This window comes from Pithys albifrons, chromosome 1, assembly GCF_047495875.1.
Source record: "Pithys albifrons albifrons isolate INPA30051 chromosome 1, PitAlb_v1, whole genome shotgun sequence".
In the NCBI taxonomy this organism is placed as follows: Eukaryota; Metazoa; Chordata; class Aves; order Passeriformes; family Thamnophilidae; genus Pithys; species Pithys albifrons.
Genome location: NC_092458.1, coordinates 58,102,807 through 58,130,390, shown reverse-complemented (window position 1 = coordinate 58,130,390; position 27,584 = coordinate 58,102,807). Strand labels below are relative to the sequence as shown.

Genomic DNA, 27,584 nt, shown 5'->3' with positions numbered 1-27,584 from the left:
CTCACTTTGTAGCCAGCCCTGCCTTGAGCTTAAGGTGGGAGTGCAGACCTTGCTGTTACACATTTCAAACATGGCAGCTTTTATCAGCAAAGAGAGGAGGCATTTTGTGTGTGTGTGCACACATGCGTGTGCTTAGTGAGTGAGACCAGAACTGAGAAAGTGGTACACGCCAGTGGACCTATTGTAGGAGTAATGAGGTTAGAGACTGCTAGATTTCCTTATAAAGACAAAATCTATGACACTGATGTTTTGTCACCAGTCACTTCCCACTCTAGACTCAGTCTTGGGCTCATAGTCTTGGGCTTGACTAGTTGCTCTGCAGAAAAGCAAGAACTTCCTGATCACACAGTGAGCTATTTCAACATACTTTGCAGTTCCTCAACCATACAAGAAGTTTGGTTTTGTAAGAAGGTCTTCCCTTTCTGTTGGATTTGCAGCTGTTGAGCTGTTTGTTGCTCTGGCAGTTTGGACCCACTGCTTAGCCCAGGAGGTAAGATCACAGCATATGCTGTTTTTTTGGCAAGCTGCCCTTGCTGAGCATACCAGCAGTTTAACTGCACAGGAAATTGTGGTTGCCATGAAAAAACAGTGCAGGTTCTGTATTAGTGTGAAGCATTTTCCAGTAGTCTTGTGCATGGCATTTCTACTGACCTTCAGGAAAGTGTTTGATGGATTTAATTGGGCAAAGTGATTTTTGGCTGAGTAGAATAGTAGTCTTTGAGTTGACATTGGCTTGGCAGTGTATGATAAAGTAAGAAGCCATTACTTAGATTGCAGAGGGTAGGTAATTCTAATCCCAGTGATGAAAAACACTGATCCATACAGATAATGTATTTTGTCTCATGATGTTACAATGTAATCTGCTGGCTGTTAGGATATTTATATCAGGCTGTTGTTAAAGTAATTTTACTTTGCAGAGGAGAAATAAAACTGATTCATTGTGGAGGCTGATTGTAGTAGGGACTTCTGCTTTAAAAATAGTGATATTGGGTGGTCCTAACGTTATATTGCCTTTTACAATCTTGAATGTTAAAGCTAGTCAGGCTTGTCCCTTGTCTTCTTTGGGATTTCAGCTCAGGCTGTAGATGAATTGTGATTTGCAAATGCCTACAGGTATTTTAGGTGGTACTATGGTAAGCAGCAGTCTCTAGGCTAAACTTTTTTCTCTGTAAGAGCAGTAGCTTTGCTGTTTTTGTCATATAGTAGTTTCCTCAGCACATGGACTTGGTTTGAACAGAGTACAGCTGACCCAGTGGAACCTCAGGCCTTTGTTATGACAGCCAAAATCATGGACAAGGTTTGCCGACTGATCTCTTTCTGCTACAGATATCAAGTAAAGATGATCTCCAGCAAATGCAGCTGGGTGCTCATCAGATTGCTGTTTGATCATCTTGATAAAAGCAAATCACACCGTGAAATCTCTCCTGTAGAGGAACTCCAGCATGTGTCACCTTTCTCCTGTGTGACAGGAGCAGTGACAGGAGATGTGGAAACCCCCTCTATGGTGGGAAACTCCACTGAAGAGGAGGGCTAGAGCCAGGAGGGACTGTGAAGTACCTGCCTGCTTGCTGGTAGCAGGAGCACAGGGGTTTTTGCTTCAATCTTGACCATGAGGTCCAGATTTACTTAGCTGAGAAGCTGAAGACAGCCCTCACTCTATTGGTCAAAAAAGGATGCATTACTGTGTTTGAATCTGCTTCCTCAACTGAAACTGAGTAACAGTATGGACTGAATGCTATTATGGTTATAAAATTTTGGAAAATCTGTATGAAACTCATTATACTAAACAAATCAAGTGTATTGCTTCTCTTCCCCTGCTCAGAGAACCTGCCACACTCTCCATTGTCTTGTATTTTGCTACCATTTTTTTTTATTTTCTTCCCTTCCGATTTCAGTCATGAGTAGTTCAAAATGCAGCTGTATAGCACGGAGCAGAGTTATCCTGACAGCAAACCTACCATAAAGTCAGCACTATATGGTATGAAAGAATTTTAGAAAGAGCTTGAGTAAAGGGGAAGGAAGGAGACATGGGGAGATTAGGGGAGTACAGTGCATTAAGAAATGTTGCTGATTTTCATACTCTTAGCCTTTTCATGCGAAATGGCAGACTTCAGTGAAATGCTGATATAAAATGTAAAATATTTATGAAAATGAAAAAAAATTTAGAAAAAATATAAACCAGTATTTAGGTGCTGCAGGATGGAGTACAAACTCCACATTGATTGGTCTGTGCATTTTTGCAGTTATCACAGGGGAAAGCTGTAGGACAGGAAATAAATCCCTGCCCCTGTGTGAGACAAGTGGGGTGTCCCAGACATGGAGGCATCACCCACAGGAAAGAGAGTGGCATGTGAGAGGCATGAGAGGGATGCCCAGTGGCAGGGCTCAGAGACCATGACATGAAGCCAAATCATTCTTTGGAGGAAGGGGGAGCAGCAGGACTGTGCCTCTGGATGCTCCAGGTCCTGCTTTGGCTTCCTATTGCACACTCAGAGACACTGCAACTCCCTGCATGGCACCATTGCAGGACAGGGGCCCAAGCAGCAGGACAGCTGGTAAGGAGGTCTATATTTGGATGTATTCTCCTTTTTCTGGTCTGGTTTGATGGCTGGAAAGCCCTGGTCACTGCTGAAATCAGTGAGGAGTCCTGCAAAACTGATGACAGAATACAACTCCTGGTATGGGAGCGAGAGAAGCAGATTTCCAAATGCATGTGCAATCAGTCAAATGCAAATATATGTCTGTATCTAAAAATCTCTTTTTTACAGTTGGAACACGTTTTTAATATTTTCCATGTAGAGAGGAACTGTTTTCCTGCAATGAGCTGGAAACAGAGGTCATCTTCTCCTTTTCTTGCATCAGTTACCAGACTTCCCCAGGACATTGCGGACTGCGTCAGCACTTTGTGACCTGATGTCCTCCTGTCAGGCTGCAGTACACAGGAATAGGAAGAGAAGATTTTGTCTGTCTGTCCAGGGTTTTGTGCCCATCTGTCACCCCAGTCAGGATCAGGCAGAGACAAGATAGCTCCTCATACCCATATACAAAGCAGCCCCTGGAGATGCTCTCCTCCCAAGTTAGTGAAGATGGAACTGGGTGGGGCAGGGCTTTCCATGCTGAGTGGGACATCTGCTGAATGACTGAAGCTGTTTGTCAATTTGTCTTGGTTTGAAAACCAGCTTTGGACTAAAAAAAAAATTAGTAAAAATCACTGGACAGCATTTGAAAATCAAAATGTTCCTTTATCTGTGGAAAAATGTTTTGACTTTAAAGCTAGCTAGTGTATGTTGGTAAAGGGATAGGAAAGATAAGTGACCCAACAGAAATTGTAGTCTACTGGCTCAATTTTTGTTTTATTTATGAAAACAGACTCTGTAGAATAGTAATATACATATATATGCTGTCTTCCTAGTAGGATGTATATGACAGGTAAAAGACACAGAAGCAGAGTATTTATAGGTTCACAGTTCTGCTTTCTCAATATCTTAATTTCCTTGCCACTCCCTCCCTGCCACTGAGTGATATAATGGAAAGAGACCTCCATCTCTCTCCAAACTCTGTGGACTTTCCCTTCCTAAGCCCCATTAACTGGTATTTGATTTAAGACTCAGAAATCACATTGACAAATAAGGTCCTTTATAAAACAGAACATTAAGAAAATAACTCATGGACATCACCACGCTGCTTTCTGAACAGTGATAAATGTCTTTTCTCTGTGTTTTTTCATATTGCATATGAAATAAAATGGGTGAAGTACAACAGCTTAATAATTCCAGTGCCTGCATACATGGTGAGTTTTGCTGTTGCAGGCACCAATCTTTTAAAAAGCCTTTGAGGCAAAGATTGTGATTTATTGTGGACTAAACTATTAATCTTTATAATGTACCAGGGAGGAAGTATTTGCCATAACTTCAGAAAGATTCCTCTCTGTGTTTTGTATACTGATTCAAACACCAAGATCCCACCCACACTGAAGGTACTGTGATCCAAGTTACACACTGCTGATAGAGTCAAGTATGTTTCTGTCTACTTTAGAATTTAAAGATGAGCTGAGCATCTTTGGGAAAATTTAAGAAATACTCTTGTTCATCTATAGCCATTTAAGTAGGGAAAGTGCCATACCCCTAAGGGCACAGCTTGAAAAATTAACTTTTTTCATGAACAACATCATGTGTTTGAAGATGTTGCAGTTTGTGCTTCTCAAATGATTTTCAAATTTGTTGTTAAGAAATGTGTCTAATTGTTCTGTAGTTCAAAATCTGATGATGTTTGCTGATACTGTCAGCCATGGTGCGTAGCTGATTAGCTGGAGACTAATATATGGATTCTAGTTTTTGTCTTACATCATTCGCAGAGAAAAAGCTATCACAAAAAAATGTCCACTCAGTCTGACTGGAAGCTGTGGCACCAAACAAGAATGAAGGACATGGATGGGACTGTTCATTTGTCTAACATGGTTGGATATTCCAGAACTATTGCTCCAAATGATGACTGGCAGCTCCAAACTGGCTGTAAGGCTGGAGGAATTTAGCATGAAGGCTACTGTGCTGTGGTGCTGTGGGTACTCTACAGATCACCCTGCTAATGCAGGGATGTAAGCACATATTTTGAGCAGAACTGTGAGAAAACCAACAGATAATAATAAATATAGGAGAGACAAGCATGATTATAGAAAATCTGCTGAGATTGTGAAGTTTAATTGGGAGATAAACTATTCTGTATTAATCAAAATAAGATGTTTGGCTGAGTGCCTACAAGATGACTTTGCCTGCTACATTTTTTTGAAGATTTTTGGTGATGAGCACAAGATGAAACTTTAAAATTGAGGAACTTCTAGGCTACAGTGCTGTGGTTGTAGCATTGATTCTTCTTTCAACATGAGATCCACTAAATAATTTCTCTTTTTCTCACCATTATGTGACAACAAAAATGGCAAAAACTTCTCTCCAGAAGGAAAATATCAGAGCCTAACTCAAAAATCATCTTTTCTTGTCTCCTCCTCATCCCTTCCACACTGTAGAAAATCAGCTGGGACACTGTACTTGAACAGAAATGGATATGGATATATGGACGTAAGTGTGGTTCCTTATGAGGGAAAGGTAGAGGGAAATATTTCTGGGGAGGAATATCCTATCCCGGATATTCTGATGAGTGACCAGGAATGGGCGAGGACACAAAGGTGCAATAAATATAGGACAAAGATTGAATATCCACAAGATACTCCTTTTTCCCTTGTATTTTTCTGACTGCAAGATGCTTCAACTCTATCACAAGAATTTCTGCACAATTATGAGGCCCTTAATCCTGCCTGCTGGTGGGATGATCCAGGGCAGGCTATGCACTGGGGAGGATTGCTGGGGGTGCCTCTTCGATATCACCTAGAAGGGCAAGTCTAGTGAAGAAAAGAGCTGGGAAAGCATTGCCCAACCATTAGAGAAAGCTGGACATTGGAAATCAGATTGGTGGATGAGATAAGAAAGAGAAAAGGAAGCAGAGCACTGAGCTCCAGTAAAGTAAAAGACAGAGTTTTGTGTGAGGAGAGGGACAGTCTTACACTGCCCCATGCAGCTCTAACAGCTGTGTTTTGCAACAGCAAGTGCCTCTTATTTCATCACTTCCAGAAAGGAATAAACAAGTTCAAAGAGAAGATAGCAAGAGCAATAGGGAAATTCATACATGACAGGGAACACATGTCGTGTCACTCTCCAGCAGCTAGAGAGTTTGTCAAATAATTAAGAAAGTTAGAATGCATTAAGAAAGTAAAACCCTGGTGGTATAAAATTAATAAATATTGGTAGTTTTTTTTCACTTTCTTGGCACCAAATTCACAGTTAAGTTGTTCCTGACCAAATATGTTTGTGAAATGTACCCACGAATTTGCTTTTTTGCTTTGGGAAAAGGTGCAACTTTATGTCTAGCTGTAAAGTGCTGCTTCACAATTTCAAGGTTTTCATTCCCTTGCTTGCAATAAAGCTTAAACACCTGAGAAGTGGAGGAAAATATGGAACAAGGTAACAACTTAATACAACTTTTGGAAACCTTGAGGTTTTAATGGCTTTGTCATTTACTATTTATATTGCATGGTCGGTGCACACTTTGCCAAGCAATGCATAACCAGGCAGCTGCTCAGACTATGGCTTCAAAATCGAAAAGAAATGAAAGAACATCAATATCAGTGTGTTTCAATTTAGCAATAACATTCAAGTATTAAGATTATTTTAGTTCTCCCTTTATAGTCCAGTCTGAAAATAGTTTGTTATTAGATCTCTTAAAACATCAGTGTGATCATAGGTTCTTTTAAGGATAAGGTCAAATAAAAGGAGGCTTTTATGGCATGGCTGTAACTATTGGTTTGAAAATGATGGCAGGGAAGGGAGTACTTTGTTAGGGGCTCTTTTGCTATCAGTTTGTTACAATTCTGAGCAGCGTAGGTGAGATAATTTCCCCTTTTTTTACATTAATTTATAACTCAACAGTCTCCTGAGGAGGAAAGACTGTATTTGCACAACTTTATCTTTCACTTTTGCAATAGCAGGTTAATGCTGTTTGGCAAACAAGAGTGCAATGTCTCTTCCAGGCAATGTGTAATCTGGATGTCCTGAATCCATCTGAGTCTCAGACTGTCTCAGAGAGTGAGAGGTTCCTTCTGAATCTTTATTACCTTCCATTTCTTTTTTGCTGGCAGTTCTACTGCCTTTTTTGCTCTGACCCACGGAGCTGTTGTCCCCTCCTCAGCATCCTGTCTCAGCATCCAAGCAGGTACTGACTTTCACTTTGTTCTAAGGAACTTCAGTTCTTTCACTGATGTTCCATCACACCAAGTTCAAGATCCTTCCTCCAAGCTGCTGCTGATCTTCAATGTCTCACTTGTGCTGATAGCTAAGCTGTTTGCATTCAGTCCTTATTAAACTCCCCTCTATGTTGCCATGCCTCTCCCTTGCCCAGCTTTTCTCTTTGCTTCTTGACAGACATCCCTGTGCTCAGAGCCATTGCCTGGTTCTCACCAGCTGATTTTCCCTTTGCTCCTCCCTCAGCTCCTTCGCAACTACTCCCTTCAAAGTAGCTCTTTCAACTTGCTTATATTGCTCATCTTCTCCACATATTCTTCTTTGCTCTTAATCATTCTCTGCATTTTTTTTCCCGGCATCTGTCATCATACTGATTATGCAAATTATGGAACAGAGCAGTGTGCTTGCAATGCCTTGTTGGCTGTCAGTAATTGGACTATTCACCCAGGATTGTTGGTTGCCCTCTTGATGGGGTGTCCAAAGTATTTTCAGTTTGCATTGACTGTGATGAAGTGCTGAAAATGATTGATTCCTAGAACCAAATGGCTCTGCTCTTGGCTGATAAAATCAAAAGGAAAATATTGAGCCTGACCTCTCCCACCATTATCCAGAAGCATTTTACATTTCTGTGTGTTTATCCTCATTTAATGATCTAAGCAAAATAAGCATTTTATGTACTGAAAAGTAGCTCTTTGAAAATGGGTTTTCTGCTTTTTGCCATGGGTTGCTAAGCTTTGGACTTTTTCTCCCTTGATTTACTCATGGGGGTTTTTTTACTACTTGAACAATTTAAAAAGTCACAGTGATTTTTAATTGGAAATAACTCTGAATCCTTTAATCTAAAAAATCTGGTTAGATTAATTGACTGCAAGTTTAAGGGCTTTCACACACTTGCCAAGGGGGTTGGCAGAGGCCTTCTAGCTGCAGGTGAGGCTAGACCTGCAATGAAGACATTGAACTCTTTCCCTGCCTTTATTGCAGTTCTTTGCTGAAAACAGCATTAGAGGTAACCCTGAAACTGTGTAGAGGTGGTGGCTATAAAGGGATTTTTTTTGTTGGTATGGATTTTACATGGCATTACATGGTATGGATTTTTTTGTTGTTGTTGTTGGTGTGGGGTTTACGTACTGCGATGAGCACCAGTGTCAAACCCTCAGAGAGATGATGGGTTATGAGGCACCTGACCTGCCAAAATATCTGTGCAGGTGGCAGCACGGGGCTGGCTGGCAGAGGGTGCCTGTCTGAGTCTCACCCCCATGAATAGAGTAGGGTATTAGTCAGCAATACCCAGGGATATTAGATGCTGGACCTGCCAGGCTGAAATCAAGAGATACTGTGGGGGTGAAAATGTCGAAGAAACTCAGGTGTGTGTTGGAGCAGATGGTGATGGTCTTTCACTCCTCAGGTGATGGAGGACCAGTTCTCGCTCTCAGTGCAGAGATGGATCCGATTGTCAAGCATAGTTAACTTTACAACAGAGTGGCTAATACTGACCTAAAAAAAGATGTCAAAAGAGGTCATTACAGCAAAGCCCTGCATCCTATTATGTGTTATTAGTATAAATGCTCACACATGCAAACATATGTACTATTAACAGGATTTTCTGTATTTAACACGTCACTTGTCTACTTATCAAAGGCCACAACTTCTTATGCAATTAAGAACAATCCAGTTGATGTTGGGGATAATTTTTCCTCAAGGTTATTTTGCAAAAGTAATGTTATAGGCAACAACCTGTGGTGTTTCTTACCCGTTAAGCCTAGAACAGTTGTTAAAAAGTTGTTAACAGCTGTTAAAAGTTGTGTTGCAAATTATATTGCTTAATCAAGGCACTGGACTAGAAAGGATGATCTTGCAGTGGAATATGGATTTTCCTGCTGATAGTGTAAGATTTTTGTGTGTCCAAGTGCATTTTAGTTAATTTGCAAGAACACTCAACAGGCAACAGAAACAGAAAAAGAGGCAGGAAAGATACCAGGAAGATGGGAGAAGTCTATGGATCTGTTTTACCCTACCCTAGTATACATAACCCACATTGCTAGTGTATCACAGGGATTTTTAAAGGTAGTCCTTGAAAGTATGGTGATTAAAACCACTTTTAATATTATATTAGTACTTCAATAACAATCACCAGCTCCATTGCACTGAAAACTGCAAGTGGGCTCTTATGCCACAAGAGTGTAGGTATTGTGGATTCTGCTGCCTTTCTCTACTTATGAAGGTTGGAGTAAACAAGCAGGTTTTTCACTGCTGTCTTCTTCCTAAAATCACAGTCAGTAGGCAGAAAAAGGAGCGTGATGCTACAGGGATACAGCAGACACAAAGGTAACCACATGAGATTGTCTTTGGGCTATTTCAAAGCTATGTCCATAGTTGTTTTCACAAATACAAGGAATCAGTGCACAAGTTGAAGAGAGGATTGAATCTGAAGCCTGGATTGGCTGTATCTAACTCTTGTGTTCTTACAGAGGGCTATAGCAAATCTGTAATTTTTTTAAATTATGCAATATTAATTTTAGTCTGGGAATGGGGTATTTCTGATTTATTTTGCTCTCATTTTGACACTGTAGCTACAGCAACCACTTCCCAGGATCAACTCAAGTTTCCATTCTATTCTTTTTAAATAGTTGCTTGGTTAATTAATACTTAAAGAGACATAGGACACTACAGTCATTCTCACAAATATAGAATAATAGATAGTCTGTCTCCTGAACAGTTTCCTCATGAATAGATAAGGGACAGTAGGTGCATGAAAAAGCAGAGCCGTATAATGTGCATCTTTTGGCAGTGTATTTAATGATGTGATAAAAGGAAATAAACTTTCTCATTCTGATTATTTAGAAAGGTGGTTAGAAAGTGAAAGTCTAATCTTTTCTTCTGCTTTATATCTTTGATAACAGGAAAGGCAGGAAAATTCCTCCCAGCCACACATTTCTAAAGCCCTCGAACCTCAGGCATTAACTCAGATACCTTGGGAGGAAAGTCCTTAAACACTCCATATATCCAGGAAGAGAAATAGCTGACTTCTGGGAACACCTTGTGAAGGAGCTTCTCTCCCTCCACCTTGTAAGGGTGACCAGCCTTTTCATTAGGTACCCAAAGGAAACTGGTGCAAATATCCCCTGGGGATCGGGCTCCCTCTGGCTCCAGCCCAGAGCCCTGGGATGCACACAGAGCTGCTGCTTCTCTGCCAACTTATTGAAGAAATGTGTCGTTAATTGTGTTTCCAAGGGGGAATAAAAAAACCCAGCACAATTTGGTCTGCTTTTTTCATGAGAAACCAAAGTTTTCAGAGATAGAATTTAAATTCAATTAAATTAGTATAAATAAAACTGTTGGGATTTTGAGCAGGGCCTGGCAAAACAAGAGGGACATGAATTTGTATCTCAAGTACACAGGACTTTACCCCTTCACTTGTTTTCAGGATACAGAGATCACCTGGGTTTTCAGCTATGGGGAGCTGCTCTGGGACTTTGAAAATCCAAGTAAAAACCCTCTCTTTTTCATCACAATTGCAACCCCAAAAAGCATGAAACGAAACCAAGTATTTTCTTCCTGCAGACCTGCCACTCAGAGAAGTAAGAGATGGCGTCGACAGCGCACTTCTCGGAGGAGGAGGTGGCAGAGCTACAGGAGGCTTTCAGCAAAGTTGGTGAGTACAGTGAACAGGAAAGACTCTGCTGCAGTGTGAAGCCATAGCAAGCTCTTCTGTCTTATACTGCCTGACCAGCCGTGAAGAAGTGGAGTTTGCTCCAGTGCTGCTCTGCTGTGTCACAGCAACCACAAGTCCTTTTCCTGCCAGCGCAGGCGTCCCGGCTGAAACCACATCAGCACACTGCAGAGCAGTGACCTCTTACCAGAGGGGCATGTTGAGACTCCAGCAGGGCTTATGAAAAAAACTAAAAGGCTGTACAGAAAACCATGTTAGAAATATTCTCAAATGTTTTGCTGAGAATATTGTTTATTCCTGACAAATTATTTGGAAGGCAAAAAGGTTTTATTTCAATGTAAAATGAGTAGTACTATGGGGAGGAAGAGTATGGAGTGAACAAATGTGCAAATGGCTAAAAAATTTGTAATCTCTTTACAATGACCTTTCAAGCCCTGTATATTTTTACTATGTGATTCCTTCCCAAACCTTTACAGGTTTCATCTGATTTTTCTCCTTTAAAGTCACACAGACCCATCACTATCTACCCAAATTGTAAGAAAAGGTCCTTGTGCTTCTCACAACTCACTTAACTTTTATTAGCAGATCTATCAGCCTGGCTGGATTATGCATTAATCAGTTGTCACGTGGTGGTTGTTTGATTTTTGAGCAGAAGTCTAGGCTGGCAGTCTCAAAAATCCAGTCTGTGAGTGTCCCACACACCCAATGCACTGACAAAGACAAATCAGAATACTACCATGGTTTGCATTGGAATGGAACTTAAAGATCATCTAGTTCCAACCCTCCCGCATGTGCAGGGACACCTTCCATTAGACAGGCTGCTCAGGTTGCTCACCTAAATGCTAGAAGGAAGCTGTCATTCCTCCCCTAGACATTTCCCTTTCCAAGTCCAGATCCTTTTGTTGTATGATTTTAGAAATGGATAGGATATTCTTTGCAATCTGTGTAAATCCGTGCTACTGAGGCTGAGCGCTGAGTGCCTGTTTGCAGCATGCCTTTTTGATTCAATTTGCAACTTAGTATGCAGGAAATGAGCACACACTTCTTAAAACCACCTCAGCTTCTGGACTAGGGAAAAAGAGCCTGCAAAAAAAGCAATCCACAGATATATAAAAGCCATATATAAATAACCATATGTAACTATATATACATAACCATAGTGTTTTAAAAGAAACTCTGCATGTGATAAACTCAGTTTGCTTTTTTCCCTGTGGAGGTTTTCACAAACTGGTGAAGAAGAAAGGACTATATAACCTGTAACCTGCAGGAAGCTCAGCATGACTATTCATATTAGCATCATCACAGAGAAACACCCAAGTTTTTATTTTGAGGATGACCATATGCAGTTCCAAGCCTCTCGGTTCATTATTTCTGATGATATTACATGCAGAAAACAGGAATCACAAGTTATATCTATGAATAAATGTGCATGTATATTGTATCAACTTCATTTTCTTTAGCTGTTCTGAAGACAGCATGCTTCCTCTATAAATCACATTTGTCTGTATCTAAATCTTGGAAAGGCAGCTATATCCATTTAAACCTAGCTTTGTTAAGATATTACTATATGTCTAAAAATATTAATTCATCAGTAGGAGGTTTTTTTTGTTAAAAGGTGTTGTAATTTTTTCTGGGGTGTGAATGACAGCACAGCAATTAAAAATACCAGATTTCTAGATAACAAGTCTTTATATGTCATGTACCTTTCCTTGCATAAAATAAAAACAACAGCCTTTATGTGCAGAAAATTTCATTGGTCTGATATAGGATGTGAAGGTTTTCTTTCATCTTTGCAGATATCAGTGGGAATGGCTTCATCAATGCCAGTGATTTAACTGAAGTGTTGAAGGCAGCCAACCTCCCTCTCCCAGGATATAAAGCCAGAGAACTCATTCAGAATCTGACAACCACAGGGAATGGCAGGATCAGTTTTGATGAATTTATTTCAGTAAGTAAGATGTTATCTATTTCAGTAAGTTGCCAGGTGGGCAACTCAAGGTGGTCCCTAGGGCACAGCAGAGGAACAAGCATGGGGTCTCATGGGCACCTTGTTAATCCAAGGAGTCTCCTCACTGGAAAAGTTGAAAGCAGAAGGCAACCAAACTAGAAATCCTGTAATTAACTGGAACATGTTATATGAATGCAGCTGCTTATTACATAGACTTAGTACGTTTCAGTTTGGTTCATGCAGCAAGACAAAGCTTTTCAGTTCTAAGTTGCAAAGAAGTTTATGTTCTGGCTAGATGATTCGAAAAAGTTTTAGCAGATTGAAACTGAAAACTTTATGAGGCTTTTTTTTAATTAAAAAGCTTTTTCTTGTCTGAACTGGGTCAAAACCAAATGCTGAAATAGTGGAATTTCCTGTGGGATGGAGAAGCAGGTTTTTACTTGCCCTTTCTTCAAACCCAAACTGCTCTCTCCAAAGCAACATTTCTCTTACTAACTGATCTCTGTTCACTGCTTTGAAAGCATAAAAGCTGTGTATAATCCTGTTGTACCATGGCAGATAAACAGATTGTACACAGAAACCCACTGAAAGATACTCAAGCTGTCCTTCGCTATTTATGAAGCAGAGAGAATGTGTCTCCTTACCCAAGAGCTCACTGTTTTAGCTTGGCGTAATTCTCCAAAATTTAAAAATTGTCTTCTCTTGCTTAAAAGATTTTCCAAAACCTGAAGAGTGATGATGTTGCTAAGTCATTCCGAAAACAAATCAACAAAAAGGAGGGGATCTGTGCCATTGGAGGGACATCTGAGCAGTCCAGTGCTGGCACACAGCACTCTTACTCAGGTAGGTACAGCTGTCCTGTATTCCTAGGATCAGGTGAGCCCTCAGAAATTATGTGCACCTCCTCTCGGTGCAAGCCCGTGTGCTCTGGCCTCGGTGAGCTTTGGGGGCAGTTCAGCTGAGGTTAGTGCATGGCAAGGAGCTGTGAAGGTGACAAAGCACCAGAGCAGGGTCTTTGTAATAAGCCGTTTGAGCCAGTTTACTGGGGTGGTCAGAGCTGTGGCTATGGGAGGAAGCTCCAGCCCGCTTATCTTCCTTAAATGCAGTGCAGTCCTGCTGGAGAACAGCCTCTTGGCAGGGCTGCAGCTGAGGCAAGGCACAGGTTCTCTGCTGCTTCCAATCCATTTCCTCGTACATTTTACCAGTAGTCCGGCAGTCATTCTGTAAACGCAGATAGTTCCTGTTTGTTTTGTTTTTCTATAGAGGGCACAACTCCATCAGGTTTCTTCTTCCAGCCTGTTTCTCCAAGCTGAGAGTTCAGGGCAGCCATGGTTGCTTCTGTTGCCTCCTGGGCACAGCCCACACTGAAGCAGCTCCACAGGCAGGAGGTCTCACCCTTGGCTGCCTGCTCCAGTGGCAAGAGGGGGAGACTGACTCTCTCCAGGGTAGGGAGAACAGAGAATGCTTCCAATGATGTTTCCACTCACCTGAGTACAAATGGTGCCTTCTCTGAGCTACTGGGACAGTGTGAGCTGCTATTGGGGCAGTGTGAGCTGCTGGTGGTGCAGGATAGCTATGCTGCAGCCCTGCTGAACTACAGGCAACATATGCCCATTACCCTCCGAATGCTCCTTGTCAGAGTTCAGTCCTGGCCAATCTAGATATTCCACATGAAGAGAGTGTAATGTACAATACAGAATTGACTTATTTGGATTTATTTGAAGCTATGTGGGATTTCTGTTTAGCAGAGTGGTACAAAAATGCATTCAAATTCTGGTGCAAATACAAATTACTCTTGGCAGAGCTTAGCATCTGCACCATATAGTTGAACTTCATTACCAGTCTCTATAATATGCCTGCCCTCGTGACAGCAGGCAACCCCAGGGAGGTGGAAGGAGTATTGAAGGAGTATTAAGCAGCTCAGGCCCATTGATGTCTTCAGCTCATTTGCTTGTCTCCTCAGAGCCTTATTCCATGTAGGGTTTTGTTGATCAGTCACACTGGTGGGAGAGATGTCCCTCAGGAGTTCTGCCTTTGTAAGTAAAATGATGGTAGATGTACTGCACAGCAAACTGATGGATTGGATGTTGTGTCCACAGAGGAAGAGAAATATGCCTTTGTCAACTGGATTAACAAAGCCCTTGAGAAGGACCCTGACTGTAAGCACGTGGTTCCAATGAATCCAGAAACAGATGACCTCTTCCAGGCAGTCGGTGATGGCATAGTACTTTGGTAAATAATACCTATCTTTTTCACAAATGGGAACTGTGAGTCTGCAAAAACTCACATCTCTGCTTAAGCAGAAGCTTCCGAATTTACATTAAGCTCATGAACCTTAGCAGACTCAGGGCCTTAATACTAGGGGTTTTTGCTTTTTTTATCTTAAAAAATGTAAAGCATCTTTCGTGTTTAATGAGAATTTTTTATTGCCTCTAGACCATTACAATTAGATGAAGTCAGTGAAATTTGAGGAGCTACTTGGTTTTATTTTTGCCCAAGGACTTTTGGGGTTTCACACAAAGAAGCACAAAATAGTGAGTGCTTTCACAGTCATTTTCTGCACAATAAACTTTTCACATGATTTCTCCTTGTGGCATTCTTGGCCTCACACCTGTAGTACAATCTGTATGTGACCCAAAAAATTGCTCAAGTATTGAGTGTGTGCCTCTGTGTGTATATGTAGAAATAAAGGATGACTATCTCTATTTAAGTAACTCTCCAGCTCTCAGGCTTGTCCTAAAATATAGTGACAAGAGCTATACCTGTATTTTGTGCACATATAGCTGCTAGTGTATTTCTTGTGGTTTTTTTCTTTTATTTCTAGTAAGATGATCAACTTTTCGGTGCCAGATACCATTGATGAGAGAACAATCAACAAAAAGAAACTCACACCCTTCACGATACAGGTACTAAAATACAAGAAGATTCTTTGCTTGTCCCCTTAGGATGCTTTCAAATAATCACTTAGAGCAAAGACTGGATATACCATGGCTCTTCTGCCCAACACAATCAGACAAAGTTTTGGTGGCAAAGTAAGGCGCTCAGGTCCATGTCATAAAACCATAAAACCTTACATTTATTTTTCCTTCCAAACATATAAGCAAGCTGACTAAGTAAAAGCAAGGTATAATGTTTACCAGATCAAAGCTTTAAATACTTTTTTGCTAGATGTCTTGCAAGAGCAACTAGATAGTATAGTGACCACCTGGAGTAGTTCTCAAAAGGCTGAAACCCATATCTAAGGCATGGCGATGGACTCGACCTCACAACTGCTGTGTTGCAGTCTGATGTCCTCACCAAAGTATTAACTATGATCCTGGAAGTACCATGGTGTGCAACATGCCTAAAGTGGGATTATAGCCTTTGTCTGCCTTTTACAAGCTGTACTATTTTACTTTGAGTACTGAATCACTTCTTTATTATGCACACATGTATATGATTTTAAAATTGGACCAAAACAGTGCTAATTTTCACCTATTTAAAGTTTATTGTGTTTCTCACACAGCAATGTACAGAGATTCTTATATGAACAACATCTATGTATCTGGGTATGGAGTATAAATAGATACAAACTTAACCCAGTTTAGTCTTCAGCTGCTCTGATTTGATGGAACATTAGCCAGACTCAACTAAGCTCAGAAGCCATTAAATTGGATTTTTATGCTGTATACCACATTTTTCAGTTGTAATTGTTTTGGTCAGCAGCATAGCTTAATGATGCAGCTCAGATCAATCCCTGTCACATATAGACATGATTTGATCAATATAGCTTCCACTTTAACTTAACCCTTTTACAGCTGTCTGGTGGAGAAAAGGTAATTAATTTGAAATGGTCCAATTTTTCTAGCTTATGAGAATTTACATTATGTCTCTCCTTGCATTTTGTATCTAATCAGATCTCTCTGTCATGCCAGCAGTGCTGAAATTCACATGAAAAATTGCAAATCTTCATGATAAATTATATTTTCCAGGCTTCTTTGCCTCCTTTACTTGGCCTCTGTTTACCAAGCCACCTTTTTGAATAGTGTAGACCTGTGGATCATATTTTTTTATTTCTTTTATTCAAATGGACAGGAAGTGGCAAGGGAACATAATATTCCTGAAATATCACTTGTTTTCTGCCCCTCACTGGGAATCACTGAATCCCTCTGATTCCACTGAATACTCCCAAACCAGGAGTTCATACTCCAAAGTTTAAAAAGAAAATATCCAGGTTTTACATTGGCTGAACTGTGAGGGTGAAAACTGAACAGGTTTATTCATAGTGATTCCTGTGCCAGTGTGCTTTTTGTAAACATTGCCAGCTAGCAACTTACTTGTATCTTAGGTGTCAGGGCTATTGCATAGTGCTTAGGGAGAGTTGGACCTGGCACATCTGCTAGTTGGTTTGGTTTTAGCTTCCTCCTTCCTCCATGTGTGTAAGACTGAGCAGAGGAGAGCCTGGGCCATGCTGTAGATAGGTCTCTACTTGGGCATTAGCTATGGGGAGAGCCTGACTTTGGTAACTAGGATTGATCCAGGACATCTCTGTGAATGCAACCATATGCTCTGAATACCAATGCCTTGTGACATGGTCTCTTTCACCTTTGCTAAAGAGGAGCTCTTTCTGTCTTTGTGTTGGGATCCAGAACTTACCTTTTATCGCCAGGAAGTTCTGCGTTCCCCTGCTCCCTATGGTCAGACATGTATTCTCGGCTGCAGAAGTGTTGCCAGCAGGTCAGGGGAGATGATTCTGTCCCTCTGCTCTGGTGAGTCTCCACCTGAAGCACTGCATCAGGAAAGACATGGTTCTGTGTACATAAATGCATTCACAGTGACGCTGCCCACAGATTGCACCAGTTTTGGCTGTGCTCCCTTCCTGTATCTTCAGTTCTCCAGTTACTGCATCATTTGAAATGTCTCTTCTTTCCCTAGGAAAATCTGAACTTGGCACTGAACTCTGCTTCAGCCATTGGGTGCCATGTTGTTAACATTGGAGCTGAAGACTTAAAAGAAGGGAAACCTTACCTGGTTCTGGGTCTTTTATGGCAAGTCATCAAAATTGGACTCTTTGCTGACATAGAGATCAGCAGGAATGAAGGTATGTAAGGCTCTTTTGTTTCAGTGCTCTCCTGTTATCACTGAACTCTCTTTAAGATAAAGCCCTTTTTAAAAAAAGTCTTAATTTTTTTCCTCAAGTATTTGTTACCTGGTTTTTTTTGACTACTCTGGTTTTCCTTGCTTTTTACAAGTTCTAGCACTAAAAAGTCCAAGGCTGCTTGTGGACTTGTATGTTCAGAGCTGTTTCATGGTCACTGGATCAGGAATGATGGTCTACACCTAAGTATATTGCTGTTTTGGCATTAAATCTGGGATAAGAAAATCTGCATTCAGGAAGCTTTGATCTTTCCTGCTCTTGGTTGCCAAACATCTCCTCTTCCTTTATGAAATCAGAATTTTAGAATCACAGAATAATTTATGCTGGAAGGAACCTCTGGAGTTCTACCCTGAAGGTCTTCTGATTCAGCCATCCATCTACCTGCTTACAGCAGTACAGGTCTTAAGGTTGGATGAGGTTGTTCAGGGCCTTTTCCAGTGATCTTTGCGCAGCCTATTCTAGAACCTAACCACTTTTGCTTTTATTGTTTTTCTTATATCTAAATTGGAATTTCCCTTCCTCCATGTTGTGTCCACAACTCCTCATCATTTTGCAGTGCATACCGGGAAAATTTACTTCAGTTTGTCAATATCTCTCTTGTATTGGGGAGCCATAAACTGGCACTCCAGATGTGTCTTTCCAAGGCCAAAATTCTTGATGAGGTAGCTGCAGCGTGAGGCTGTGGGTGTGTACATGTAGTCCACATGGCCCCTCATCTTGCTGCTTTGTGCCTCTGGATAGTCCACGCAATCAAAAGTGACACTTTCCTCCAGTTTCCATGCATGTGTTACCTTCATTGCCTCACCCCTTTCATATTTCTATCGCTTTCATGCCAGAGCCACCAGTTCCTAGAGTTTCCAATTCCCATTTCTATGTAGGTAGCCTTGCCTTGCTTAATTGCTATTTTTGACTTTCTGGTATTTTCTCCTTCACTTCTCATTTAAGGTTTCTGTTTGTCAGGGTAGACAAGCCAAGATTAGTTTGATTTCTTTTCTGGCTCTTCTTTCAGCTGTTCCAGGTAAAATTCCCCTTTCTTGAACAGGGGATACTGTATTTCCAATGAACTTTCATGAGCATATGATGTCAAGGCAGTAATACATCCCAACCTCTATGGGAATTACCTGGGATGCACTTAATATCATGTTTATTTTTCCTATGGCCATATCAAGTGGTGGCTCAGAGCAGCTCAGAAGACATCTAATACACTCAAGTTGTTCTCCTCTGTTCGTGTTAAGCTTTTAGCTAATAGCAGTTATTCATACTAATTCTCTAGTGAATGTCTTTGAACATGGCACTATTAAATTACATTCCATTTTTATTACTGTCATCTAGTTCACTCTGTCTGATTTCCTGATCGTCCTCTGTATTGACTATGCCACCTAGTGAATATCATCTTCACATTTGCAGCACATTGCTAGAGTTTGTGCCAAGATAATTGATGAAAAAAAGAAGAAAGCATTAATCTAAAAATCAATCCATGATCAACTCCACAAGAATCCTTCTTCCAGCCTACTTCTCTCAGTGTTAACACTGTTCTCTTCATAAAATCCTCTTTCTACTTTCAGATGCTTCAAATACTTCTATTATGTCCAGTTTAACCCTATTACACCCTATATCAAATCATCTTTGGAACTCCAGATATAGTATGTCTCCACTGTTTCCTTTATGTTGCAAATCCATATTCCTTTCAAGGATTGACAAAAGATATTGGAAGAAGATCAGAGCAGTGTGACTTTCCCTTTTTATCACATTAAAAAGTAGTTTCCATGTTATTAGATCTTCTTTTCAAAACTTCTTCTAAAGCCTTTCACACATGTGCAATGATCAGTCCTTCCCTCCTGCCTTTTCTTCCTTTTATAAACATGAATACTACATTAATTTTTCTATATAAATAGGGTATCTTCTCCAATTGACAGTTGAGTTAACCCTCCTGGCCCACAGGCTCATGGAGTTACGTGCAAGTACTCCAGATACCTGTGTGGATCCAGTTTCACTGTGAATGTCATTGAGATTTCTTTCATCTAAGTTTCAGAAAGTCTGTGTTTGTATTTTCATTCCAGTCTTGTCCCTGTGCTCAGCTTTGCTGCAACCAGCTCTGGTAAGACTTCAACCTGTTGGAAGGAGGCCAGAGAAGGGCCACAGAAAGGCTCAGAATGCTGGAATATTTCTTTCAAGACAGGCTGAGAGATTTGGGATTTTTCAGCCTGGAGAAGAGAAGGCTCCAGGGAGACTTTACAGCAGCCTTCCAGTACCTAAAGGAGCTTACAGAAAAGATGGGGACAAACTTTTTATCAGGGCCTATTGCAATAGCAAAAGGGGTAATGGTTTTAAACAAAAGACGGTAGATTCAGACTAGATATGAGGAAGACATTTTTTGTGATGAAGGTGATGAAACACTGGCCTAGGTTTCCCAGAGAAGTGGTAAATGTCCCATCCCTAAAAACATTCAAGGTCAGGTCAAATAGGACTCTGAGCAAACTGATTTAATTGAAGATGCCCCTGCCCATTGCAGGGGGCATTGACTAGATGTGCTTCATAGGTCATGTGTAGTTCTTAGACCACTGAAATTGTCTTCCACTTTTGTATGATCCACTACTAGATACACAAATAATAGACTTGTTCTCATTTTATTGATGTCTGTGTATGTCCTCTGTCCTGCTAATTCAGCTTGAATTTTGCCAACACTTGAGCCACTCACCTTTAGAAACTAGGGTGGCAAAATGCGTAAGTGAAAACAACCATGCATTCTCCTCAAAAAGCATTCACATCATTATTTTTCTTGGGTTTTTTTCCCTCTGTTTAGCCTTGATTGCTCTTCTGAGAGAAGGAGAGAGCCTGGAAGATCTGATGAAGTTGTCTCCAGAGGACCTGCTGCTGAGGTGGGCAAACTATCACCTGGAAAATGCAGGAGTCAACAAAGTCACCAACTTCAGCTCAGACATCAAGGTATGAGAAGCACTGATCAACAATAGCAAAACAGTAGCTCCACACCCAAATTCCTGTTCTCCACACAGGAACTGAGCACTGAAACAATTCAAGCAGCTGAGACTGCTTTGTTGAAGAATGTTTTTAGTGAAGGTTACCTTTCCCCTCAGTAGTATTCCTCCTTTTCCTGACCTCCCAGTCATCACTGCCAGCCCCAGCACACACCAAATGCTTGGGAAAGGAATGGCTGCTGGCTTCAGACAGGGTATATGGACTCTACCACTGTGTTTTCAGTTCCTTGCCTCTATTGCTCTCATCCTTCCTAAATGTTCTTAAATGACTTTTGACCTCACTGGTTTGGAAAAGCCTGGGCCTTACTGAAACATGTAAGTAGATGCAGAAGAAGGGGATGGGACTCTTCCAATTCCCCTACTTGATCCTTCCTTCAGTACTGTACCTGGATTATGTGCTTCTCTGCCCCAACCATTGCTATAGCTCTGAATGCTCTTACCTGCAAGTTTTAATTCAGTGGGACTATTCAAAATAATATAGCTATACTGGGAGGCACTTACAGGGATGGGTCTTGAGACCATACAGCATATTTCACATGCTTGGAACTTCAAAGGCTCATGGGGGTGGATTTCAACAGAGCTTTCTTGTAGGGCCTTCATTCTTTCCAGAGAGATGTACTTGAACCTCAGTGATGAATACGGATGAACTTCAGACACTGAAACACAGTCTGAGGCCCAGAGCTGTAAGGGCTGTATCAGGGAAGGTGTCTGAGTTGGCTGCCAGGAAAGCCAGGGCTGGCTGGCACATTGACTTCACCAGCCACAGCCTGACCTGCATGCTGCCAGTATAGCAAGGGAAAAGTTCAGCTCCAGAGACACATGATTGTAGGCTTCACTAGAGACTGAAGCATAAGCACAAGCATTTACCTGAAATACAGACCAAAACAGAGGGAATGCTACAGGAGGGGTGGAGAGTCACAGCTCACAATCCATTTTTTTGTTGTAACAGATTTTTGGTTCAGTGGGTGGAGGTGACTGAAGAATATCAAAAAAAGGGAAGGGAATGGAGTCTTTCCCATCTTGTAGGCTGGTTAAGAGGACTGTAGTACAACTAACTAAATTCTATCTACAACTGAAAGCTAAATCGCACTTACGGTATTTACAGTTGGAAAATAAGGCACACATTTACAAGACTTCAGCATTTACAGCCATTCACTAAGACTGTTTCCCCGCCTTAATTCTGTTATAAATAACCACTTCTAGATATGGTGGGTAGTAATGAAGATGTGAAATATTTAAAATAGTTTATGTAATCTACTTTATATTTTGAAGAACATCAGTTGATTTAGTCAAGTCCCTAAACATTAACATGTAGCCTTATTTTCAGTTCTTTGAACTACTTTTGAAGTGAGTTAATATTTTCTACATATGGAAGCAACGTTGTATTTAATGAAATATTAAAGACACAACATGTTAAATTCTTGTCTTCTTCCTGCCCTTTTGCCAGAAAAATGCTGATACTGTTGTTGGTTTTAACTTTCGTCCTTGAAAACTATGCTTTCTCTTCCATAACTGTTCCAGCATTGCTTAGAAATCCGCTTTAAACTTCTGCTTTCTCCTTCTGCATTTTCTTTCATTAAATGCTCAGCAGCCTGACTTCTACAACATTATAAAGGTATGCATTTTCTTATATCTAATTCTATGTTCAGTAAATTCTAATATCTCTTCATTGTCCTGTCTTTTTTTTTAAGTGCAACATACAGTATTTTGTATTGTGCATTGAGTGTTCTGCAGCACATGTATATTGGCTTAGGGAAGAAATAGATCTGGCAAACACAGCATAAAACAGGAATTGCTAAGTGCTTCCAGCTTAATTAATTTAATTATGTAGCCCAGTGATCAATGTAATAAAAACGAAGCATGCAGGCGCATTGTTGGGGAAGCACTGGCATACAGAGGCTGAGCTTTAGATGTAATTTTTCTTCCCTTTAATTTCTCTGTCTGTCACAGGACTCAAGAGCTTATTACCATTTGCTGAACCAAGTCGCTCCCAAGGGAGATGAAGAGGGCATTCCAGCTATTACTATTGACATGTCAGGATTAAGGGTAAGATGAGATAAGTTGAGAGTAAATGCCGATATTTTCTGTCTCTTACTTGCATTGCTGGTCAACATAGAGTTGCACTGGGATGTCAGAACAAGCAAATTCTTTTTAGCATTGCAACATGATCTTGTATTTCAGAAATCAACGCTTTCAAATTCAAAGAATCATGTGTTTTGACTTTTGTTAGATATTATCTCTGAAACTTTAGCAACTATTTAACCACACTGATAAACTACTAGCATGTAACAAGTGTATTTAAATACATTTTTTTGGGAATTTCATGAAATGATCACGTTTTATATGGAATATAACTGTAAAAGCAATATGATGAGATGGTTGAATTATAGGCAAAGCCCATCTGAACACAGAGACTTGCCATTAGTAGAATAGGGAAAGGGAATAGCTGTAAATCCATCAAGGACCTCCTTCAACAGTTCCACGCCTAGATCCACACACAGAGACCCCAGGTGGGTCTGGCGTGCAGTGCCAGGTGGTGATGTGAGGCTGATGGCGTGTGTTGTGCCGCTGCAGGAGAAGGATGATGTGCAGCGCGCAGAGTGCATGCTGCAGCAGGCAGAGCGCCTGGGCTGCCGCCAGTTCGTCACGGCCACTGATGTCGTCCGGGGCAACCCCAAGCTAAATCTGGCCTTCATCGCCAACTTGTTCAACAAATATCCTGCCCTGCATAAGCCAGAGAACCAGGACATCGACTGGAGCTCCATTGAAGGTCAGGAAAATGCAAAGAAAAGATGGTTCTGGCCACAGTATTCCCAGCTCTGAGTTGATGATATATCAACCTAATTTTATGTCCTTCAGACAAGTACTCACTGGACTGTTAGCACAGGCAGCCTTTAGAAACAGAGGTTGCCCTTTACCTGCATGTAGCTGCTCATAATTTAGGGGTCTGTTCTGTGGATAGCACATGTTTAAAGACAAAAATGTTTGTGGGATATCTGAACCAGTATGGACTATTAAGCTTGCTTGTTAGTTGAAATTACAGTTGATCTGGCATTCTCTTATTTGAGAACATAATTTAAAAATCATATCTTGCATAAGCCTGCTGCCTGCCTGCTCTGGATTTGGGTCAGGACCACTGTTGTATGGATCATTTGCTGAGCTTCATGTTCTTCTTTCTCAGCCTCATAGTGAAACTGTTCATGCTGGGGCAGAGGCTGTTCTTGAATTCTTGAAGGCATTTAAAGACCAATCTGTCTAAATACTATAATATATAGGAAATGAAGAAACATTGCATTGTGCACCATGCTTCTTTATTTCCCATGCCAACCAGTGCCTTCTTTTGTTCTTTCAGTGCATCGTAAATTCGAAATTCGAGTTTCTTCACAAGACACTTCTTTTACTAGAGTGTTGAGTTTTGCAGGTCTGTTGATTGATGTATCTGTTGTTTTAGGTGAGACAAGGGAAGAGAGGACATTCAGGAACTGGATGAACTCCCTGGGTGTTAATCCACGTGTAAATCACTTATATAGGTAAGACAAGATACTATGCTTTCTTCAGTTGATAATTACAGCCAGAAATTGTTCACAAAAACATAAAAACTTTTGTACTGCATAAGAATATATGTTGCTTCTTGCTTTTTAGGAAACTAAGTTTACCTCTACTAGTTTAGTTGTGTTTCTTTCCTCTGTTCTTTGTACAATAATGTATCTATTTTTTTTCAGTGACCTGTCAGATGCCTTGGTTATCTTCCAGCTCTATGAAAAGATCAAAGTGCCAGTAGACTGGAATAGAGTGAACAAACCACCATATCCGAAACTGGGTGGCAACATGAAGAAGGTACAAAATCCTACAATAGCTCCAGTAGTGATGCCTTATCCTCAGAGAATGTCTGTGTAGTTTCAAATAGCAATGTGGGTACTCCTGTTGCTTTCCAGTGCCAACTACAACACATTAAATGATTTTTTGTCTACTCAGTGAATAATTTCTCATCCTGAAAAATTAACATCCATTCGACTCACTTGCTCTGTTGACAGGTTCAAAATATTTGTAAAGTAAAAAGACTCGACAGCTTTTGCATAATTATTTAAAATCTGTATTTGCAGACCACTTTTGCTACTGTTTTAAGCACCAATTATAATGCATCTGCACTGTGAGACATATGGCACCAGCTTAATTGCAGCTGTCCAGATCACTGCTGTCCACATCAAATGAAGACAGTGATCCTAAGCATTCTTGACCAAATGCATCAATAACTGATCACACAGTTGCTGCTAAATACAAAGCTTTCTGGCAACTATCTGGATGAGTAATTCCATTCAGTTAGACCAGAACGATCACCTAATGTAAAATATTGACTGGGACACTAGCCCTTTATCTCAGTGCAATGCCATGATGCTGGAGGTACCCATGAGCCATACATTTTTGTTTTCCAGGGTAATCTGCTTTTCAGGCCCTGATGACAAAGTATAACATTTCCTTTAATGTTATCTGTTTACTGTGGTATTTGGGGGATGGAACTGCCTGCTGGTATTCAAACAGCTGTATTATCACAGAGCCCCAAAGTTCCTGTTTGCCCAGGAGGATCTGGGCTGAGAAATCCAAGCAATTTAAAGTAATGTTGTCCTGTCTTTTTTTTTCCTATGTTTTTGAACCACACCAATTGATTGTGCCATTAACACAGCTTGAAAACTGCAACTATGCAGTGGAACTGGGAAAGAATCAAGCCAAATTTTCCCTTGTTGGTATTGCTGGGCAAGATCTCAATGAAGGAAACCGTACACTCACGCTGGCCTTAATCTGGCAGTTGATGAGAAGGTATGTCAGTATCTATGTCAGAGCATTTTGGTATACTCATTTTGCATTGTAATAGTTTCCTGATGCTATCACTGCGAAGGCTTTACAGGCTACATCTTTCTCACTCCTGTTTGCACTGAAATACAAAGGCAGATCAACCCTTTGTTCACTCCTTGTTAGGAATGCAATCAGGAAGCACGTCTTGTGGGCAAGGCCATTACAGTCAGCTTAGGCAGATTATTATTGTCACTATCTGTATAGCATGAGTAAATGTTCATTGTGCATGGAAGAGAGGAAAAGAAGTTGAAGGGCCTCAGTATCAGGGAATGGGGATAAGAACTGATGCAGAAGTTTTGTAACCCACTGTCTGAAGTGGGTACAACTCAGTAGATCTCCTCATTTTAATGCAATTCTCTGTGTATGTTCCTGTGTTTGAGAGCTCCAAAACTGAGTAGTTAGGAAATGAATACAGACTAAATTCAGACTATAAAGCAAGGTAGAGGTTTATCAGGTAGGTAATTAAACTAGGGATATAATGATTACTCATCATCACTTTGGGATGTCTTTCCAAGGTGTACGCTCACATATAAGCAAAATATTCTAGGCTTGTTTTGATGCAGGAAGTGAGCAGAATGATTCTGTTCTGTCCCTAAAGTCAGTGATTATTTTTTAAGCATTATGAGAATGAATCATTAACGCTGAGATCCATTAAAAGGGACTTCTAGGAATTTTGAGTATCAAAACCTTTTAACACTCCCAAAACAGTGATTAAGGAATTGAGGATCAATTAGACTCATTAAATCAATTATCATGTTATAATATAAATCATATGCACTGTGAGTGTGTGGGAGGCAGGGGAATATCAGGTCAAAGAGGCCTGTTGGGGTGATCCCAGTCAAGGTGCCCACATACAGGACAGCTCTGAGGTTATGGTAGACTTTGAGCAGATATCCTGGCTTCCCTCTTAAGGTACACCCTGAGTATCCTGGAGGACATTGGTGGTGGAGAGAAGGTCAATGATGACATCATTGTCAGCTGGGTCAATGAAACACTGACTGCAGCCGGGAAGGATTCAACCATCTCCAGTTTCAAGGTATAGTTTTTTGTTAGAAGTCTCTGCTTAGGAATCTCTTACTCAGTATGTTTGTGTGTATATTACAGATGTTGCCTGTATATAGAAGTCGCCTGTATGCATATACAGATACACTCTATGTTATAACTAACTACATAGTTTGAGTATTTTTATTCCCTTTTAAAGGCATGTTCAAATAAACAGAATTTATTCAAGGGGTTTTATTATGAAAAAGTAATAGAAATATAATATGAATGTAACAGGAAACACCTTGAATAACAGTTTGACACAGGAAATCAAAAGTATGGAGTCAGGAATGTTGACTGGAATTAAGCAAGAACTGCTGTGCTGTTGATTATGAATCAACAGCAATTACAAATAACAGTATCAAAATTAACAATAGCAATACATTTATATTCTGGTACTACCATTCAGGGGACCTTACCCTGTTTTGCCAGGTACCATATAAACAGAGAGATGAGCCAATACTAGAGAGCTTCCAATTCTGCTAATGTATCCATGATACTTCCCAAGCTGGGGAACACTCAGTTAGGTACGTCAGCAGTTTGCAACAGATCCATCAAGCTTCATGTAATGAGTTCAGAAATCACAGTGCTGATCCCTCTCACACCTCCCATCAGTAGATGTGTATCAGTGTCCTCTGCCCAAAGGAAGCAAATTCACAAGGCCTGCACCCCATCTTCTGATTTAATGACAAGGTGACCTACTTAATGGATGAGGGAAGGGCTATGGATCTTGTCTAACTGGACTTTAGTAAAGCCTTTGACACAGTTTTCCACAGCATTTTCCTGGCGAAACTGACTGGTCTCAAGGCTTGCTCTCTGGGCTGATCCTGTTTAACATATTTATTGGAGGTCTGGATGAGGGGATCAAATGAACCCTCTGTCATTTTGCAGAGGACACCAAGCTGGGTGGGAGTGTTGATCTGCTGAAGGGCAGAAAGGTTCTGCAGAGGAACCTGGATAGTCTGGATTGATGGACCAAGGCCAGTTGTAGAACGGTTAACAACACCCAGTGCTGGGTCCTGCACTTTGCCCATAACAACCCCATGCAGTGCCACAGGCTGGGGGAAGAGTGGCTGGAGAGTAGCCCAGTGGAAAAGCACCTGGGGGTGCTGGTTGACAGCAGCTGAACATGAGCCAGCAGTGTGCCCAGGTG

At 40.8% G+C, this 27,584-nt stretch overlaps 1 protein-coding gene across 4 annotated transcripts in view; it reads left to right on the top strand.

The window, feature by feature from the left end:
* The window catches only part of LCP1 (lymphocyte cytosolic protein 1), a 50,614-nt gene that overhangs the window by 19,229 nt on the left and 3,801 nt on the right, over positions 1–27,584 (top strand). The window contains exons 1-14 of one of the 4 annotated variants that reach the window (XM_071550994.1): positions 277–490; positions 10,350–10,440; positions 12,255–12,406; positions 13,120–13,249; positions 14,506–14,638; positions 15,231–15,312; positions 17,321–17,486; positions 20,347–20,489; positions 22,490–22,585; positions 23,114–23,309; positions 23,991–24,069; positions 24,262–24,376; positions 25,221–25,354; positions 26,303–26,426. In XM_071550994.1, coding sequence (XP_071407095.1) covers positions 10,374–10,440; positions 12,255–12,406; positions 13,120–13,249; positions 14,506–14,638; positions 15,231–15,312; positions 17,321–17,486; positions 20,347–20,489; positions 22,490–22,585; positions 23,114–23,309; positions 23,991–24,069; positions 24,262–24,376; positions 25,221–25,354; positions 26,303–26,426 — 1,617 coding nt within the window. In that variant the 5' untranslated portion in view covers positions 277–490; positions 10,350–10,373. Of the gene's footprint in view, positions 1–276; positions 491–9,688; positions 9,855–10,193; positions 10,274–10,349; positions 10,441–12,254; positions 12,407–13,119; positions 13,250–14,505; positions 14,639–15,230; positions 15,313–17,320; positions 17,487–20,346; positions 20,490–22,489; positions 22,586–23,113; positions 23,310–23,990; positions 24,070–24,261; positions 24,377–25,220; positions 25,355–26,302; positions 26,427–27,584 lie in introns of those variants that run through there. The other 3 variants (XM_071551014.1, XM_071551006.1, XM_071551003.1) reach the window with 3 other exon arrangements.